The sequence below is a fragment of the Equus asinus genome, chromosome 10 (genome assembly GCF_041296235.1).
Source record: "Equus asinus isolate D_3611 breed Donkey chromosome 10, EquAss-T2T_v2, whole genome shotgun sequence".
Classification (NCBI taxonomy): Eukaryota; Metazoa; Chordata; class Mammalia; order Perissodactyla; family Equidae; genus Equus; species Equus asinus.
In genome coordinates, this window is record NC_091799.1 from 53,040,418 (window position 1) to 53,056,688 (window position 16,271).

A 16,271-nucleotide genomic window follows, 5' to 3' on the forward strand; every position below is an offset into this window, starting at 1 on the left:
CCCAGAGCCCAGGCCCGCTCTCTTCTCATCTCATCTCTGGGGCAGCTCCCGCCCCCCCAAGCCTCGCTCACCCAGCTGTGCAGATGCTGTGTAGAGACCCCTGCCTCCCCTGCAGGCGCGGCTCAGAGGCTGCCCCTTCTGAGAGGCCCCTCCACTGTCAGCTCCTGGACAGGGTGGCTTCCAAGGGCCAGCACCCAGAAGACCCCCACCTCACGCAGAGCCTGACAGCTCCTCAGGCTATAGAACTTGCAGCACCAGGAGGGAGGGATGGGGGAGCAGAGGGGATGTGGCCCTGGCTCACTGCCACCTCAGGGACGGCGCCTGCGGGGAGGCTGGCTCAGGTGCCTCCTCCCTGGCTAGCTGGCCAAGGTCACTGCAGAGTGGGAGACGAGGGGAAGTGGCATTCCACAGCTGCTGGAAACAGGTTCTCCCCATGAGCCTCTCCTGCAGAGACGGAGGGGCCGGCACAGCGTGCTGCTGAGTGCGGCGCTCACCACGGTGATGTTACCTTCACGAGGGGGGCCATCAGCCCGGCAGGCAGGTCAAAGTAGGGCACGTTGGGGACCAAGCTGGGGTCATCGTGGTTGATGTGGGGAGGGCCCTGCCGCCGCATGTGGGGGGGCTGCCCATTGAAGCCATGGGGAGGAGGGCCGAAGTCAGGGTGCTGGGGCCCACCCCAGGGCGGGTGCTCGTTGATCCCAGGATGAGGCATGCGGTGGCCAGGGTGGTGGTGAGGGGGTCCCATCTCTGCAAAACAGAAACCCGTCTCAGGCCTGCCAGGACATGGTGAGCGGGCAGTGCCAGGGCTCAGCAGCGGTCTCCAAGGTGACAAGTGTGAGCGGGAAGGGGTGCCCTCGCACTCACCAGCAGGGAAGTCCCCCTGGGGGTAGTCGAAGCGGTGGGGGTAGGGGGGTCGCTCGAAGGGGTGCCGCGGGGGGAAGTCGTCCTGCATGAAGCGGGGGGGGAAGCGGTTGAAATTGTGGGGGTGCGGCGGCTGGTTGAACTGTGGGTGCTGCTGGTGGGGCGGGAAGGGCCCGCGGAAGTGTGGCGGCCGCTGCATGCGGAAGGGTGGCTCTCGCTGGCCCCCGCCCCAGGGCGGCTGCTCGTGCTGGCTGTTCCAGGGGCCCTCAAACTGGCTGTTCCAGTTGGGGTCGGGCTGGCTGTTCCAAGGTGCGTCGCGCTGGCCGTTCCAGCCGGGGTCCCCACGCTGCTCACCCCACATGCCCTCGTGGCTGTTGTTCCAGGGTGGGCAGTGGGGCGGCCCGCCCTGGTGGTGCGGGTAAGGGGGCTGCTCAGGAGGCTGCAAGGCAAAGAGCAGAGGTGAGCCCCTCCTGAGGCCGGGCCCTGGAGGCCGACCGGTCCAGCTGGGCGCTGCCCTGAGCACATCATGGTGCCTCGTTCACTCTGACACGTGCAGTGGATGCTATAAGGGCTGGTACATCATGGGGCCCTCGTGTCCACGCAGACGACTGGAGTCCCAGCTGCTGCACCCACATCTCAGCTGAGGGCTTCCTCTGTGCCAGCATGCAGGATGGGGAGGCCCCAAGTGCCAGGGACCTAAACAGCCCTGCCCCAGAGCCCTCAGTGGATGGCGCAGAGGCGCACCTCCACGGCTTCCAGGATGCACGGAGCTGCTGAGCCCCAGGGGCCACGGCGGACCCCAACCCTGACGACACCCCCTTTGCTGGCCACTCTCACTTCCCCTCCCCTGTGCTGTCTCCTGAGGTCACCTCCCACATAAACCACTCGCGCTCAAATCCTTGTCTCACGGTCTCCTCCTGGGCCCACACCAGGAAAAGTCTTTCTGTAGGTTGAAGACAACGTAAGTTCTGGATCTCACCAGCCACTCTCAAGACTTACAGCCTTCAGGATTGTGGCCCAAACTCAGGGCCTGGCTGGGAGCACCCGTGAGACCGAGCAGAGGGCTCGCCTCTAGGCCACGGCTGGTTAGCTCTGCTGACAGCTACCACAGAGGCTGGCCCAGGTCACCACACTCTCAGGTCTTTCAAGAGAAGCCAGAAAGCCACATTTTAAATAAGGCAACTATTTCAAACTCTGTAAGACACCACGTGGGCAGGCCAGGCCAAGTGCACTGCCAGGCTGCGGTTTCCGACTGGACTGTTGCCCCAGGGCAGACCTTCAGTGAGGGGGCCCCATTGCCAAGAGTCTGACTTTCTAGTCCCCAAGGACTGGGCCAGGACACACGAAGGACCCCAGAAAATGGGGATGGGAACTGCTCCTGCATCAGAAAGCACCCCCAGAACACCCCACACCATACCAGCTCACAGCCAGCGCTGAGGCGGGAGCTGTCTTTAAGGGGACGTCCTGTCTTTCATAAAGTTAAACCTCGTGCCCTGAAGCTGAGGGGAGAGTGGGGGGACTCAAAGCCACGACCCCTACTTGTTGGCCCAGAGATGTCTTTCCATCCTGACGCCCCTCCCCTCATGGTCACCTGGGAGGGCCATGTCCACCCTGCCCTGTGGAGGAGAACGCAGATGCCTGGGAAAGTCTGGGGCTGGACACAAGGCTCTGTCCAAGCAGATCCAGTGGCTGGAGAGCAAGCTGCAGGTGCCTCCCAGCCCTACTATGCTGGATCAGATGAGCTGTGCTGTGGTCTAGAAGTTTCCAATCCCAAGGAACTGGGGAGTGAGCAGCATCTTGGCCCCAAATAATGCCACCAGCCTCACATTTCTGACTCCCCTTCCTTACGAAAGCACTGAGTTCCTTCCAGGGTGACAAGAGGCTGACACTTTGCTCATCAGACCAATCCCAAAGGGAAACGAAACAGAAGACCTGGCTGAACTTGACCATGTGAAATTTCCCAGCACTCACAGGAAAAGGGGACCTACGTTATTACTGAGAAGGCCAGATAATCAAAGCGCCAGGGTGGGACACAGCTGCCTTTCTTGCTCTGCCCCGTTCCCACACCTCCAGAAGATGGCGCTCTCCCACTCTCTCCCAGCCTGGAGCCCTCTGCAGAAGCTGAAGTTCCCCAGGGAGCCGCTAAAAGCCCACCAACTTGCACAGGACTCCGCCCACCCGCCTGCCACCCCTTAAGCCCTGGCACACCCCACCTGCCCCCGCCACAAGTTTGAAGAAATACCTGCTGTTGGCCCCAAGGAGCAACGGGGTGAGGCTGGTCAAACCACGGGGGCTTGTTAGGCGGAATCTGGTCGTGAGGCCCGGGGCCACGGGGGCCAGTGGTGGCAGGGTCCTGAACCCCTCCTGAGGCGTCGTACTCAGAGGAGCCCGGCATCTGGATGGGGGGCTTGCTGTCATCTAGAGCCAGGAAGGAAAGGCAGTGAGCAGCCCCCTGGCAGTGGGGCGCGCCTGAGGCAATCTTCAGCAACCACCCCGGGGCCAGCCAGGGCTGGGCTTTATTTCCACATGACTCCCTGCTTCACGACCCCACTGAAAACTGTGATGGCCTCCAGGAAGGCAGCGGGAAGAGGAGGACTACCTCACACGGCACACACCCCCTCCTCGCAAACTTTTATAAGTAGCATCTTACTCTGCTTTGTTGACTTGAGTTTGCTGAAGACTCTTTATCAACACTCAGTTTTATTAAATACCTTTCTGTATCTAGTTGAAACATCCCTTCTCTCCATCTGATATGTATTTCATCAGCTTTTCTAGTGGTAAACCATCCTTACACATTCCTGGGACACGTCCCGTTTGGTCGTGATGCATTCTTAAAATACCTGCCTGCGTTCCATTTGGTAAGATTTTGTTCAGTATTCCCGCATCTTTGTTCAGAGGTGACACCAGATTACATCTTTGCTTCTTTGCGTGTCCTTGTCACCTGGTGTAAAGGTTACCCTAGTCTTGAGGAACGCCTTGGGCAGCCTTCCCCTCTATCTGTGCTCTCGAACACTTTGTATGGGAGCGAACTGTCTGAGCTCTAAGGGTCTCGTTACATTTACCTATAAAACCGCCTGCCCTGGTGCCTTCCACAGCTTAGGGTCTGGCCCCAGGACTGGGCCTGGGACTACAGAACCAGAGCCCGTCTCTGGGGGAGGAGGCTACTTTGGGGAGGGTACTGAGGGAGCTGCATACCCGGCTGGGTGGTTGGCGGGATGGCTGGGGCAGGCGTGGGTGCTGGGGGCGGGGCAGGTGGTGGTGGTGTGGCCTTGACTTCTGCTTCCATTTGCGGCATCTGGATCTGCTGCTGCTGCTGCTGCTGTTGCTGTTGCTGCTGGGCCAGGCTATTGACAAACTCCTCGTGCTGCGTCTTGAGGGTTTGGATCTGCTGCTGGAAGGCCAGCTGCACCGGCTGGACCACCGAGGAGTACTCGTTGATGAGCGTTGCCTGGCAGAGAGAGAAGAGCAGCTGGCACTCAGGATGTGAGCCTTGGGTCCCACACCTTCTGGAGCAGCACAGGGACAGACGCCTGGAAAGCACCCAGGAAGTAGGGGCGCTGCCACAGGCAGCAAGGCCCAGGGGCCTGGAGCAGGTAGGCAACTGTTACATAAAATAGTCAGACCGTCTTGACTACCACAGAGCGTCCGAATCTAGCCAAAGACGTCAGTGCAGTTTAGAATTTCTCAGTAACAGGAATAAGCAATGACCTGGACAGCCACACAGATATAAAAAACACATCACTGACGAACTTTCTGGAACATGCTCACGGGGTGTGGTTTTGAGCAAATTACAACCTCGCTGAGCCTCAATTTCCTCACCTGTATAAGGGGACATGCCTTGGAGGATTTCAGAGAGAACTCAGTGATATAACACACAAAAGGGACTAATGGGAGGGAGCTCAGTAAACACGAGCAGCTATTGCGGACCAAAGGGAAAAAAGGAGTTTATGTCACTGTGGTGTGGCGGCACCCCCTTTTATTTAACAACAAAAAAAATGGGTGAAATTCAGATAAAGCACGAGATGCACTTTCGTCATTTGCCTTTCTGAGCATGGCAGCTTCTCGCCTGTTGGGAGGTGGCATTTAGGACCACAGCACAGGAACCGGTCAACAGAGAGCTCCTGGCATTCAATCAGACCTTTGCAAGGAGAGAGCTTCTGGCCCGATGGAGAACAGGGGTGCGAGCTGGGCCTGTTACTCCAGCAGCTGTGAATGGGTCACAGCACAGGTGACCAACGGCAGCCCGCCCCTCCCCACCGTGTGCCCCGTCCTCTGAGCAGACGCGCCTGAGAGAAGGCAGACCTGCACACAGGGAACACTGACTGTGCACCGCAGGACAACCGAGGCGGCCTAGACTGCGTGGGGTCCCTCCTGCCTCCATCGTGGGGAGGCAGGCCTGCAAAGCCACAGCCGACGGGCCGAAGAACCTGCCGAGAGCAGGGCCTGAACTGGGCAGCCTGCTCACGAGGGCACCAGGAAAGAAACCTGACCACTCACCTAGGAGAGGCTACCGGGTACTGTGGACTCAGAGCCCAGCCTGCCTCCACTCATCACCATCCCAGAGGTCCCCTGGGAGCCCAGCTGGGAAAATGCCACCCAGGCTCGGATATTGCTACCCACCGCCAGCAGCTCCCAGCCCAGTGGGGGACAGAGACCCCTGACTTCTGGGAACATGCTGTGGCGGCAGCTGCCACACACTCTGGGCAGGTGGCACTCACCTGGTACTGCCCAAGCCCCAGGGCTGGGCTCTGTAACTGCTGGATGATGGAGTCGTCAAAATAGCCGTTCTTCTCCCAGAGCTGCAGAAGCTGCACAGGGGGGAGGCCAGGTCAGGGGGAACAAGCGCCCCAGCCCACCCCTCTCCCCGGCCCTGGCTGCCCCACATACCCGGGCAATCTTCTGCTGCTTGTCCTCCTCCACAGCCAAGAAGCTGGTGCAGTAGATGGGCACCACGACCTTCTGCAGGGCGGCCAGCAGCTCCCTGGCCTGCTTGCGCTGGCTGTGAGGGAGAGACCTTCCGCGCGTCAGGGCCCTGGGGCGGGACCCGGCCACGCGCCCGTTACCATTGCGGCTCCAGCCACAGCAGCCTCTGCCTTCTTGGGAAATGGGCCCCCAACCCGGCCAGGACGAGGGCTGAGCTCCCCCTAAGACCTGTGTGGCACCTGGGCCCGAGTGGCAGATGGACAGCAGTGAGAGGAGGGAAAGAACACAGCCTGAGGACCTTCAGGGCAAAGTCTGTCATCCTAGTCTCCTCGTCAGTTCCCTCCCAGGGTGGCGTGGATGGACAGCCATGGCACCTCTAAGAACCCAGGCTGTCCACAAAGGGTGGGCCACAGCTGCTGTGGGCTCAGGGCCTTGTCCCCACCACCTTGCTCAGTACTGTCAACCACAACACATAGGGAAACCTGGGCTTGGGCACCATCCTTCAGGAGGCAGAGGGAACATGTGGGTACCCCAGGCATCCAGGGACCTGATGCTCGGTGGGTGAGACCGCCTGCCCCACATCCTCTTGGGGGTACTCTATGCATAACTGGGTGTGGAGGCCCCTGGGGCTGTGCAACGAGGTGGCACGGGGCCCCCAGTGTGGCGGTGGCAGAGCCCAGATGGCACATCTGCTGCCTCCCAGGGGAAGCCACGGGGCAGCCGTCAAGCGGCTCTACCTCCTCCCAGTGCCGAGATCACCAGAGGGAGCTCAGAGAGAGGAAAGAGGGCCTGGGACCAGGAAGCCAGTCAGGGGAGGGAGGGCAGTCCAGGCGGGAGGACAGGGCGGGCAGCATGGGGCTGCTGGACAGAGCAGAGCTCAAGAAGAGCACGGCTGGAGAACGGCCAGAAACAGGGCTGTCTCTGCAGAGCTGCCCTGGAGTCAGCGGAGCAGGTGGTGGAAGCAGGAGGGCAGAGAAGGTTCCGAGAGGGTGCTGGTTTCCGACAGCAGAGAAACGAGGGGATGATGATGCAGGGAGCGGCTGTGTGGCACAGGAAACAGGGAGGGGTGGGGACCCAGGCTGCACGTGCGGCAGAAGATGGGATAAGACAGGGCCTGCAGCCAGGGCTGGGCTTAGCAGCGCACCTACTCACTGGCCCCTTCAGCCCGGCCAAGCTCAAAGCCAAACGTAGCAGCCAGTCCCGCCTCCTGCACACTAGCCTCACGACGACGTATGCTCCTGCCCGTCCCTCCCACCTGGTTGCCTAAGTTCCCTTTGTCATAAGGCCAGAGAGACTGCGCAGAAGTAAACGCCAGATTGGCCTTAGGGAGGGCTGTGTGCGGGGGCTGGTAGTCTCTACAGGGTGGGACAGAGGATCAGCAAAGGGGACCTCGTGGGAGGGACCTTGAAGCAGAGCAGTCAAATGACAGGCATTTGTGTGCGTGCATGTAGATCAGCGAAGGGGAGTTGGCAGCCCCCCGCAGAGAGGCTGAAAGACACCCACAAGCTGCCCCAAGGAGAGCAAGGAGCCAGGGGACAGTGCCCCCGGTGAGGTGAGGGGTCTGGGACAGGCGGCGAGGCCTGGGGGATGGGGTGTCCTCCCGAAGCAGGGCTCGTGACTCAGACTGACCCTCCCTCAGGGTCTTTGGACAAGTGACCCCAGTCCCAGGCCAGGCCAAGCTGCCGAGTGCAGAGCAGTGGCCCCAGAGAGGGCCAGAGGCGCAGGAGGGAAGCCAGAGCCTGGCGGGCCCTCACCAGTGGTGCAGGACGTCATTGATGAGATAGATGAGGTGCAGTCGCAGCTCGAAGTGTGCCCCATCAGCCGTGATGCGGTTCCGGAGGTGGCCTGCCATCAGCTCGCAGTGTGGCGGGGACTTGGCGTTGCTGAACATCCAGTTCTTCCCGGCCTGCAACAGCCAGGCAGACAGTGAGCAGGGCTGGGCTCCCCCAGGCCAGAGAGTGTGCAGGCGCCCTGGAAGGTCAGGGCGCACCCTGAGGGCTTGGCTGCTTGCTTTGGCCTCTCCCTGCTTTCCTTCTCCCTCTCAGATAGGCTCAAGAGGGAAGGGAACAGGCAGACAGGGCGCTCCTAGAGCAGTCCTGGCCCCGACAGGTGTGGCAGGCTCCCACCTCATCAGGAGCACCAGGTTCTGGGAGAACCCCCCGACCTCGTCCCCACCTGGCCTCACCGAGATGGCATCTTTGGTGCATGTGTCAATGATGGGCTGCAGCAGGTTGTCAAACTCATTCATGTCCAGCTGGGTCTCCTCCAGGAGCTTCTGCATCTGCTGCTCCACTGCGTGGGCCACGGCTGCTGTCACCTGCTCCTGGGAGGCCAGGCGGGCCCGAGACTGCGTGAGGAGGGACCTCCCAGCCTGGCCCATCAGTGCCCCACCCCTAGTACCAGGAGGCCCCGTCCTGCACACCTACAGCCCCCCAGACACACATCTGGGACAGACACAGCCACGGCGGGCAGAGCGGGCGGAGGATAAAGCAAGAGGAGACATAGTGAAAGGTGATGTCTGCCCCCAAGGTGACAGGCAGAAAGATTAAGACCCAGAGGAACAAGGAACTTTTTAAATCAATTCAGCAAAAAAAGAAACAACGAGTGATAGGTGTGAACAGACATACAAATGGTCACTAGTCAAGTGACAGGAGAGCCACCTCAATAGCAATTAGGGATTGCTAAAATGCGAGGTTTTCGCCCATTAGATTGGCCAACCGAGACATGGCTGAGCTCCAGCACTGCTGTGGGACAGGCAGTCAGCTCACGGCTGGCCAGGGCTGGACAGCCCAGTCTGTGATGCGCTCCATACGGAAACTGGCGTGAGTGTTCTGGAATGTTTGGTTTTCAGCAATGTGACAGTAATCTTACATCTGGAATCTAGTAATAAAACTGGGGCCGGGGTTTTGGATGCCTTATTATCCATCACATTTTCCTGGCAATTCACTTGTATTTGGCCGAAGTACCAGACTGTGAAGCATCAGGACAAAAGGGTCCTTTCCAACGAAAGCTTGGGTGACCTAGCTAGCAGGAGCTGGTGCCAACGGTACCAGAGGCCACCTGGCAGCCTCTGCCACACAATTTCTACGAGCAGTCCCACTTGTAGGTGTCCACCGCAGCATGACAGGTCAAGAGCTTGTGCGATGACTTCACTGGAATGAGAAGCAACCTCAGCATCGGGAGTCAGAGGTCGAGCTAAACACACCACGGGTGGTAGCAGCACTGTGTGACAGCGGCTGACGCGCACTGAGCCCCAGGCAATAGGGCAGCCCCGTCCTCAGCACTGACACGTGCTAACGAGCCCTCCTGACAGCTATTACTAGTCCCGACGTACAGCTGCAAAAAGCCAGGCATGGGATGAGCCCCAGGTAGCCACCTCAGGGCCAAGGGGGTGAAGCAGAGCTGGCCCCATACCTGTCTGAGGGCCAGCAGGTGCTGCTCCTGCTGCTGCAGGTTCCACTGGCTCTGCTGGATGAGCTCGTCCATGGACGGGGCGCCTTGGGCTGGCGGCATGGGTGCAGCAGGGGCCAGCGGGGGCTGTGGCAGGGGTGGCAAGGCCGAGGTCGTCTCCAGTTCTGGGGCCTGCTGCTTACAGATGACTGATGGGAGAGGAGGAAAGATGGCCCCCATGAGGAGGTAGCCAGAGTCCAGATGTCCCTGACCAGCTGCCTCTGAGGCAGCTCCAAGTCACAGGGGCTCCCTCTGCCTACACTCACCACCCACAAGAGGACCTCTGTGCTGTGCTGTGGCCACCCCGGCCCTTCCCCATCCCTCTCTGAGCCCACCCCTCCTGGTCCGCCCTCCATGCCCACGCTGCCCTCAACGTGAAAAGGCCCTGCCCCCTTTCTGTGTTCCCACCCACTGCCTTCCACTTTCCTGTCTGTCTTTTCCTTGAAGACCCTCAGAACTGTCACCTCGCCACTCTCTAGCCCATTAGCCAGCCTTGCCCACTATCCTTCTGGCTCAGACCAAGCCCACCCCCTCCACCCTGTCCACCCCTCCCCAGGCCTGAACTGGTGCTGAACCCACACAAGGGCCACTGCTGGACAAACAGACCCTCTGCGAGCGTATCTCTCGTCCCCCAGCCTCCTCGGCAGCTATCTCTAACCTTTACCTCTGTCCCCCAATCTATTCTTCACTTTCAAGACATCAAAGCCACTGGACCCCTGGCTGGCCGGCCAGCGAGCCCATGAGTCTGCAGCCCCACAGCAGGAGGACATCAGCTCTCAACAATTTCACAGCCAAGATTCATCTTCAGTTCTTCATCTTCCCCGTATCACAACTCACGGGAGTCTGGCTCTGCCCACCTACCCCTACTCCCAAGGCTGTTTTGGACACCCTTACTCAGCCGGTGGCCCTGTCTCAAGTCCTTGTCTCACTTAGCCTGTGTGGCTGGCCCCTTGGCCCCTTCTTCCTTCTCTGTCTGCAAAGGAGCCAGTATTAATGGCTGAGGCAGTAAGTGCTCTTCTCTGTGCAAGGCCCCAGGGGGTGTGACATGCTCCTGCGGCTGCAGCTCTGATCTGCACTCTACAATTCCTAAATCCATCATCTTCATCCAGAATTCCTCAAGCTTTGGATCTGATTACAAACCAAACAGCCCACAGGCTTTCCACAGGCACCTCACACACGCACGCATCTCCTCTGGCCCCAGGCTCCACCCCCCCAGGACAGATCCCCTCCTTATCTCCATGGCTGGCACAGCTATGCCCACAGACCCAATCCAGGGGCCTAGAAGATCCACGCACTTCTCTCTTCCTTACACGTCATGCTAATAAGTTGCCCCATGCTGTCAAGTCAGCCTCCTGGCTCGCACTTCAACTGTCACCACCATAACTCTGCTGTCACCTGCATCACCCTCAGAACTAGTCTCCCTGCATCCAGTCCTACCCCCTCCACCTCTTCTCTACAAGGCAACTGTAGTTGGCTGTTAGTGCTGAGTCAATTCCTACTCCTAGTGCCCCTATGGCCAGCAGAGCAGAACCCTGCCCAGACTGTGCGCCACCCTCTTGCCTTCCGGTGCTAAATCAGATATGCTCCGCTGCTACTCAAGAGGGTTTTTGTGGCCCATTTTTGGGAGGTGGGTGGCCAGGTCCTTCTTCCTGGTCTTAGTCTGGAAGCTATGCTGAAACCTGTTCACCATGGGGGGCCCTACTTGTACTTGAAATCCCAGTGGCATAGCTTTCAGCATCACAGCAACACACAGCCTTCACAGTATGGCAACCGGCAGACGGGTGGTGGGGGTCCCTGACTGGGAAACGGACCCAGGCTGTGGTGGTGACAGTGCCAAATCTTAACCACCACACCACCGGGACTGTCCATAGGGCCGCTGCTCCAAGTGTGGTCTGAGGACCAGCTCCGGGTGATACCAAGACTAGATGAGTACAGAAAGGGTGGAGTGTTTTGGCACTTTTGTAGCAATTTCGTTAGCACGTGAATTTCACAGTTCACATTTTCACTGTACTTTGCAAAAATGCACTTTACATAACAGATTGGAAATTTTAGAAAACAAAAACTAGTCCTTCACCAGAGGTTGTAAAGTGCCATTCTAAAACAGTTCTGGGAGTCAGTCTTCTCCAACTACCTGAGTGAAGGGCAGTTCACACAGTGGCTAATCCTACTCCAGAACACAGTCCAGAAACCCTTTAAGAGCTCCCCCACAACTTCGGGGAGAATTCCTAAGTACTTGGCAAGCCAGCCCTCTCCACTCTGCACCTGCGCTTCTAGCCACTCCAAGAACCCCTCCTTCTCTGGGTTTCAGCCTCCCCAAGCTTTTGTCCCCTCCCCTCCCCAGCCCCTCCTAAAGCCCTTTCCTCTGCCTGAACACTTTCCTCAGTTTCCATCCAGCTAACTCTGACACATTCTTTATGCCACCCGAGACATCGTTACCTGTAGAAAGCATTTCCTGAGCCACAATCTTCCCCTGCTAGAAGCACCCCATCTTTTCTCAGTTGTCACACCAAGTCCCAAGCAGCCCCCGATTTCTGACCCTCCAGGGTGGGAGAGGGGTCCCCTCGCAGGGGGAGCAGCTCTGGCCTCATGGTCACTCGAGCCAAAGCACTGTCCTCCCCAACCTGGTTATGTCACCCTCATCAATATCCAACTGGTGCCTCAGTTCACAGATTCTACTCCTTAACCCCACCTGGCCCATGCCCACTCCTCTGACTCAACTCACTGCCCTAATTCAGACCTCACTACGAACTGCTCCTTCACCTGCTGGCCTCTGTTCATGCTCCCTCCAGCCTGTCCTTCACGCTGGCCACACGAACATGACCCACCTCTCCCTTGTTTCAGATTCTCTTGTGGCTTCCTAGTGCCATCAGCAAGGGATTTAAAGTTGATGTGCTGGGGCTACGGAATGGCTGTTCTGGAAACACGTAAGTGCATATAATATCTTGCCTACAATTTCAGGCAGCAGATCTTCCCACCCCCACCTCAAAGCTAAAACAGGCACCAGGAGAACCCCTGGACTGAGGGAGAAAACCCAAACTTCCCCCTAGCATTCAGCCCTTCCAGTTAAACCCTTCCGTTCTCTACACACGTTCTATGCTCCAGCCATGCTGGGCCTCTCATGGCTCCTCTCATGGGTACCTAAACACACTGTGCTCGTTCCAGCTACTGCACCTTTGCTGTGTCTTACAAACTCTTGATTCAACATCTACTATGTTCCAAGTAGTAAGACACAACAGTGATCCAAACAAGGTGTGGTTGGCCTCAAGGAGCTTGTAGTCAAGGAAGCATTCACCTTTCAGTGCCCATTTATTTGGCAATCCCCTACTCGTCCAATCAAACACATCTAAAAGCTAGGGGTTTGCTGGTGAACAAGACAGATATGGGCTCTGCTCTCGGGAACCTTACCATCTGGTGACTATTTATTTATTATTTAAAGGCCAGGTGTGATTCCTAACCCCATCTTAAACTTTTTGAAGGCAAGGGCAGAAGTCTGATGCCCAACTCAGTGAATATGGATAAACATCTGCCAAATACTAAAATCCAGAGAAACAATTCTTTTAAATCTGGACTGGAAGCATCTCAAATGCACATAAACCTTGCTCGACCCACAGAGACCCCACAAAGGGGGCTGGACAGTGCCTGTCCCGAGGGTCCCAGGTCGGTTTCTATCACTTTCTCTCTGGAAAACACTGAAGCAGTCATTCTACTTCTGCTGACCTCAACCATCATGTCTGAAAAACAAAAGAGGAATCTCTGATTTGGAGCCCAGAAGAAGGATCAATAACCTCGTTCTTCATTACACTGGGACCAGCAGCTGCTCGCTGCAGGGCCCTGGGAACAGCGGCAGAGATCACGAAGGCCGAGCTGCCCCATTTGCACAGAGAAAGAGCGTGCGACCCAAAAGAAGACAGTTTGCGGCAGAGCCCGAACTGGAATCAGAAAGGAATCGTTTAGGAGGCGGCCTGAGAGCTAGAGAGAACTCACGCTGCTGCTGCTCCAGCGCCAGCTTGCACTTGTAGTAACTGTAGAACTCGCCTCCGAACAGAAACGAGAATTTCGGGTTGTCCTTCTGCTTCTCCATCGTCATCTTCTCAAACTCGGGCCCATTGCGAGCCACGAACTGGGCCAGCTTGTCGATGACATTTCGCAGCTCCTGGTCTGGAGAACGGAGAAAAGGCCACGCGGGGCATCAGCGAGGACCGGCCCAATCCAGCGGCCCTGGTGCCCCAGCCCGCGTCCGCCATGCCAGGGTCCCTAGGGGTGGGCCCGGGAGAGGCCGCCCTAGTACGGGTCCCGATAGGGGCCACACACACGCCGGGGACGCGGGACCCGCGGGAGAGGCCGCAGGCGAATCCGGGAGGCCGAGCCCCGCCCCCTCCTAGGCCCGGGGACCCCAGGAGGCGGGACGGGCCAACAAGGGATTCCGAGGAGAGAGAAACGGTCCCCGGGCCCGGGCTGGGCCTCACCGTCGGGCGGCAGCGGCATCTCCATGGCTCCGGGCGTGGGGAACGTTCTCTGGCGCCTCACGATCGCCCACCAGCGCCGTCTGCGGAAGCCGGCCGGAAATGGCGCGAGAGAGCCGTTTACGGCCGGCCTCGCGGGCAGCTTCCGCCCGCCACTTACGGCCGTCTCCGGGAAACCCCGGAAGTGAGGGCAAGAGGAGGGCGGTAAGAAGCCGAGCGAGGCCAGGCGCGTCGGAGGGACCAGGGACAAGCACGCGCCGGGGGCTTTACTGCGCATGCGCGGGTTGGGCGCTGTCGCGCGACGCCAGAGAACAGCCGTTAGCCACGGCGGGGGCGGCTTCCCAGCCTGTGTCTTCCAGGCCCGAGGGCTCTGCCCGCCGCTGTCTCCGCGGGACCAGGGGCCTGGGTAGTTCCTGCCCGGGTCGGGCCTGTGTTTCCTCCTCGCGCGGCTGCGGTGAGGGGACTACGAGGTGAGGTGCGTCCGGGAGGCTCCCGGGCTAGCCCGACGGGCTTGGCGGGGATGGCAGCGGGCTTACTGAGCTTGGGCAGGTCGGCCCGCTCGCTTTCTTTAGCTCGACCTGCGCTTTGGGAAGGAAGACTTGGGGTGGGGGACCCCTCCTCCGCCGGCCTCGGGCCGCGCCCCTTTGCGGCTCGCGCGGTTCCGTGCCTGCGAGCGCCGCGCCATCCTGGAAGGTGCAGCCCCGGAGCTTCCAGGATGGTGACGTGAACGCGCGCCGATGGTGGGAAAGAGCAGGCGCGGCGCACGTGGGAGAAACGCGGGCTGTGGACGCCCCCGCAGTCTGACCCTGTTGAGGTGACCACTTTCATCCTGGCTCTGCCTCCCTATTTTCCTTGTGCAAATAGATGCCCCTGTAGTTGAGATACATTTCTTTTTTTCTTGTTAGGAAGGGTTTCCATCTAACGCTTATGGATTGCCTCCTGTATGCCAGGTATCGCTCTGGACCAGGGGTTGGCAAACTTCTTCCACGAAGGGCCAGTGAGCAAATATTGTGGCCTGCGGGCCAAGAGGCAAAGTCGAGGATGTTATGTAGTTACTTATATAACCAAAGAGGAAAACGTCTATAATGGTCCTTGTTGGTGGAATTCAAACTGTTATAATCGAGTACAGTTTTTAAATTACAGCTGTACTAATGAGAAGAATGGAATGATTTGGGGGTTTCAAGTTAGTCTTTCCTGTCATGAGTTGCTTGTGAATGTTCACCTGTAAAGACCACTCTTGGTTCGCGAAAAGGCGGGCTGGATGTGGCATGTGGACTCGATGACGAACAAGTCAGACCTAAGCTCTGCTCTCCTGAGCCCCCAGGCTGTGGGGGCAGAGATCCGTAAGCCGGTGAACAAACTTGTCATCACCAAGGTGTTGCTGAGGGAAAGAGCAGACAGCGTGCTGGAGGCCTTGGTGAGGGAGGAGGGCAGGGCCTGCCGAGAGGCTTGGCTGGGACAGCCCTGGGAGGTGAGGTGTGCTGGAGATCGGGTCAGGAGCCAGCCATGTGAAGGCCCCGGGCAGAGGGAACACGTGGGACCATCCCTTCAGTATCGTGCTCTGTAATCTGGATATGTGGGCACTCTTCCATGCCAGTAAAGATCGGTATCAACAAGTTTTTACTTGTGATCCACCATGGATCAACTTCAGAAATAGCACAATATTGTACATATATGCATTTTCGTCTTGGAGATACACAGCCATTTATCAGATTCTTAACAGGATCTGTGAACCAAAATGGTTAATGAATCTGTATGGTCATTTTTAACGACTACAGAAGACAACGTGGAGGGGATTTCCTGTAATTGATGGAGTGAGCATCACTGGAGTCTCTTGTGTTGGTTTCACTTTCAGACCACCACTAAAAGTGTCTTAGTGTACATACAGATCTTGTGCTGAGTCAGTGCACGTTTAATACTGATATTGCTCACTGCCCCCCCCCCAAAAGATTGTACACCCGTGACCACTACATTCGTACATTCATTTCATAGTGCTTAAAATGTTGTTTATCTGAGACTGAAACTTTAAGCACCTCAAGGCCTCACTCAGGCTCATTTCAGTGGGCTCAATCAGAATCTTCTGGTCAGAAACAAGCAGTAGAGAGGGGTGATAGAAGTACAGGTGGCTGGGGCCCACCTGGTGGCACAACGGTTAAGTTCGCATGTTCCGCTTCTTGGCGGCCCGGGGTTCGCCTGTTTGGATCCTGGGTGCAGACATGGCACCGCTTGGCACGCCATGCTGTGGCAGGTGTCTCACATATAAAGTAGAGGAAGATGGCATGGATGTTAGCTCAGGGCCAGTCTTCCTCAGCAAAAAGAGAAGGATTGGCAGCAGATGTTAGCTCAGGGCTGATCTTCCTCAAAAAAAAAAATAGAGGTGGCTGCAGAGATGGTCTCCAAGAACCTGGAAACAACCTGGACTCTAAGGGAAGGGCCGGCCCTGTGGCCGAGTGGTTAAGTTCGTGCGCTCTGCTTCAGCAGCCCAGGGTTTCGCTGGTTCAGATCCTGAGCGTGGACATGGTACCACTCCTCAAGCCATGCTGAGGCGGCGTCCCACATGCCACAACTAGAAGG

At 58.1% G+C, this 16,271-nt stretch overlaps 1 protein-coding gene across 2 annotated transcripts in view; it reads right to left on the reverse strand.

Annotated features, from left to right (window-relative positions):
* CHERP (calcium homeostasis endoplasmic reticulum protein) overlaps nt 1-13,872 on the reverse strand; it is an 18,470-nt gene extending 4,598 nt beyond the window's left edge. The window contains exons 1-11 of one of the 2 annotated variants that reach the window (XM_044774279.2): nt 13,701-13,872; nt 13,219-13,392; nt 9,199-9,383; nt 7,970-8,107; nt 7,539-7,690; nt 5,749-5,860; nt 5,580-5,669; nt 4,057-4,309; nt 3,104-3,279; nt 865-1,300; nt 509-747 (exon numbers count right to left, since the gene is read on the reverse strand). In XM_044774279.2, the coding sequence (XP_044630214.1) occupies nt 509-747; nt 865-1,300; nt 3,104-3,279; nt 4,057-4,309; nt 5,580-5,669; nt 5,749-5,860; nt 7,539-7,690; nt 7,970-8,107; nt 9,199-9,383; nt 13,219-13,392; nt 13,701-13,725 (1,980 nt within the window). In that variant the 5' untranslated portion in view covers nt 13,726-13,872. Of the gene's footprint in view, nt 1-508; nt 748-864; nt 1,301-3,103; nt 3,280-4,056; nt 4,310-5,579; nt 5,670-5,748; nt 5,894-7,538; nt 7,691-7,969; nt 8,108-9,198; nt 9,384-13,218; nt 13,393-13,700 lie in introns of both variants that reach the window. The other variant, XM_044774275.2, reaches the window with a different exon arrangement.
* Nucleotides 13,873-16,271: the final 2,399 nt, after the last annotated feature.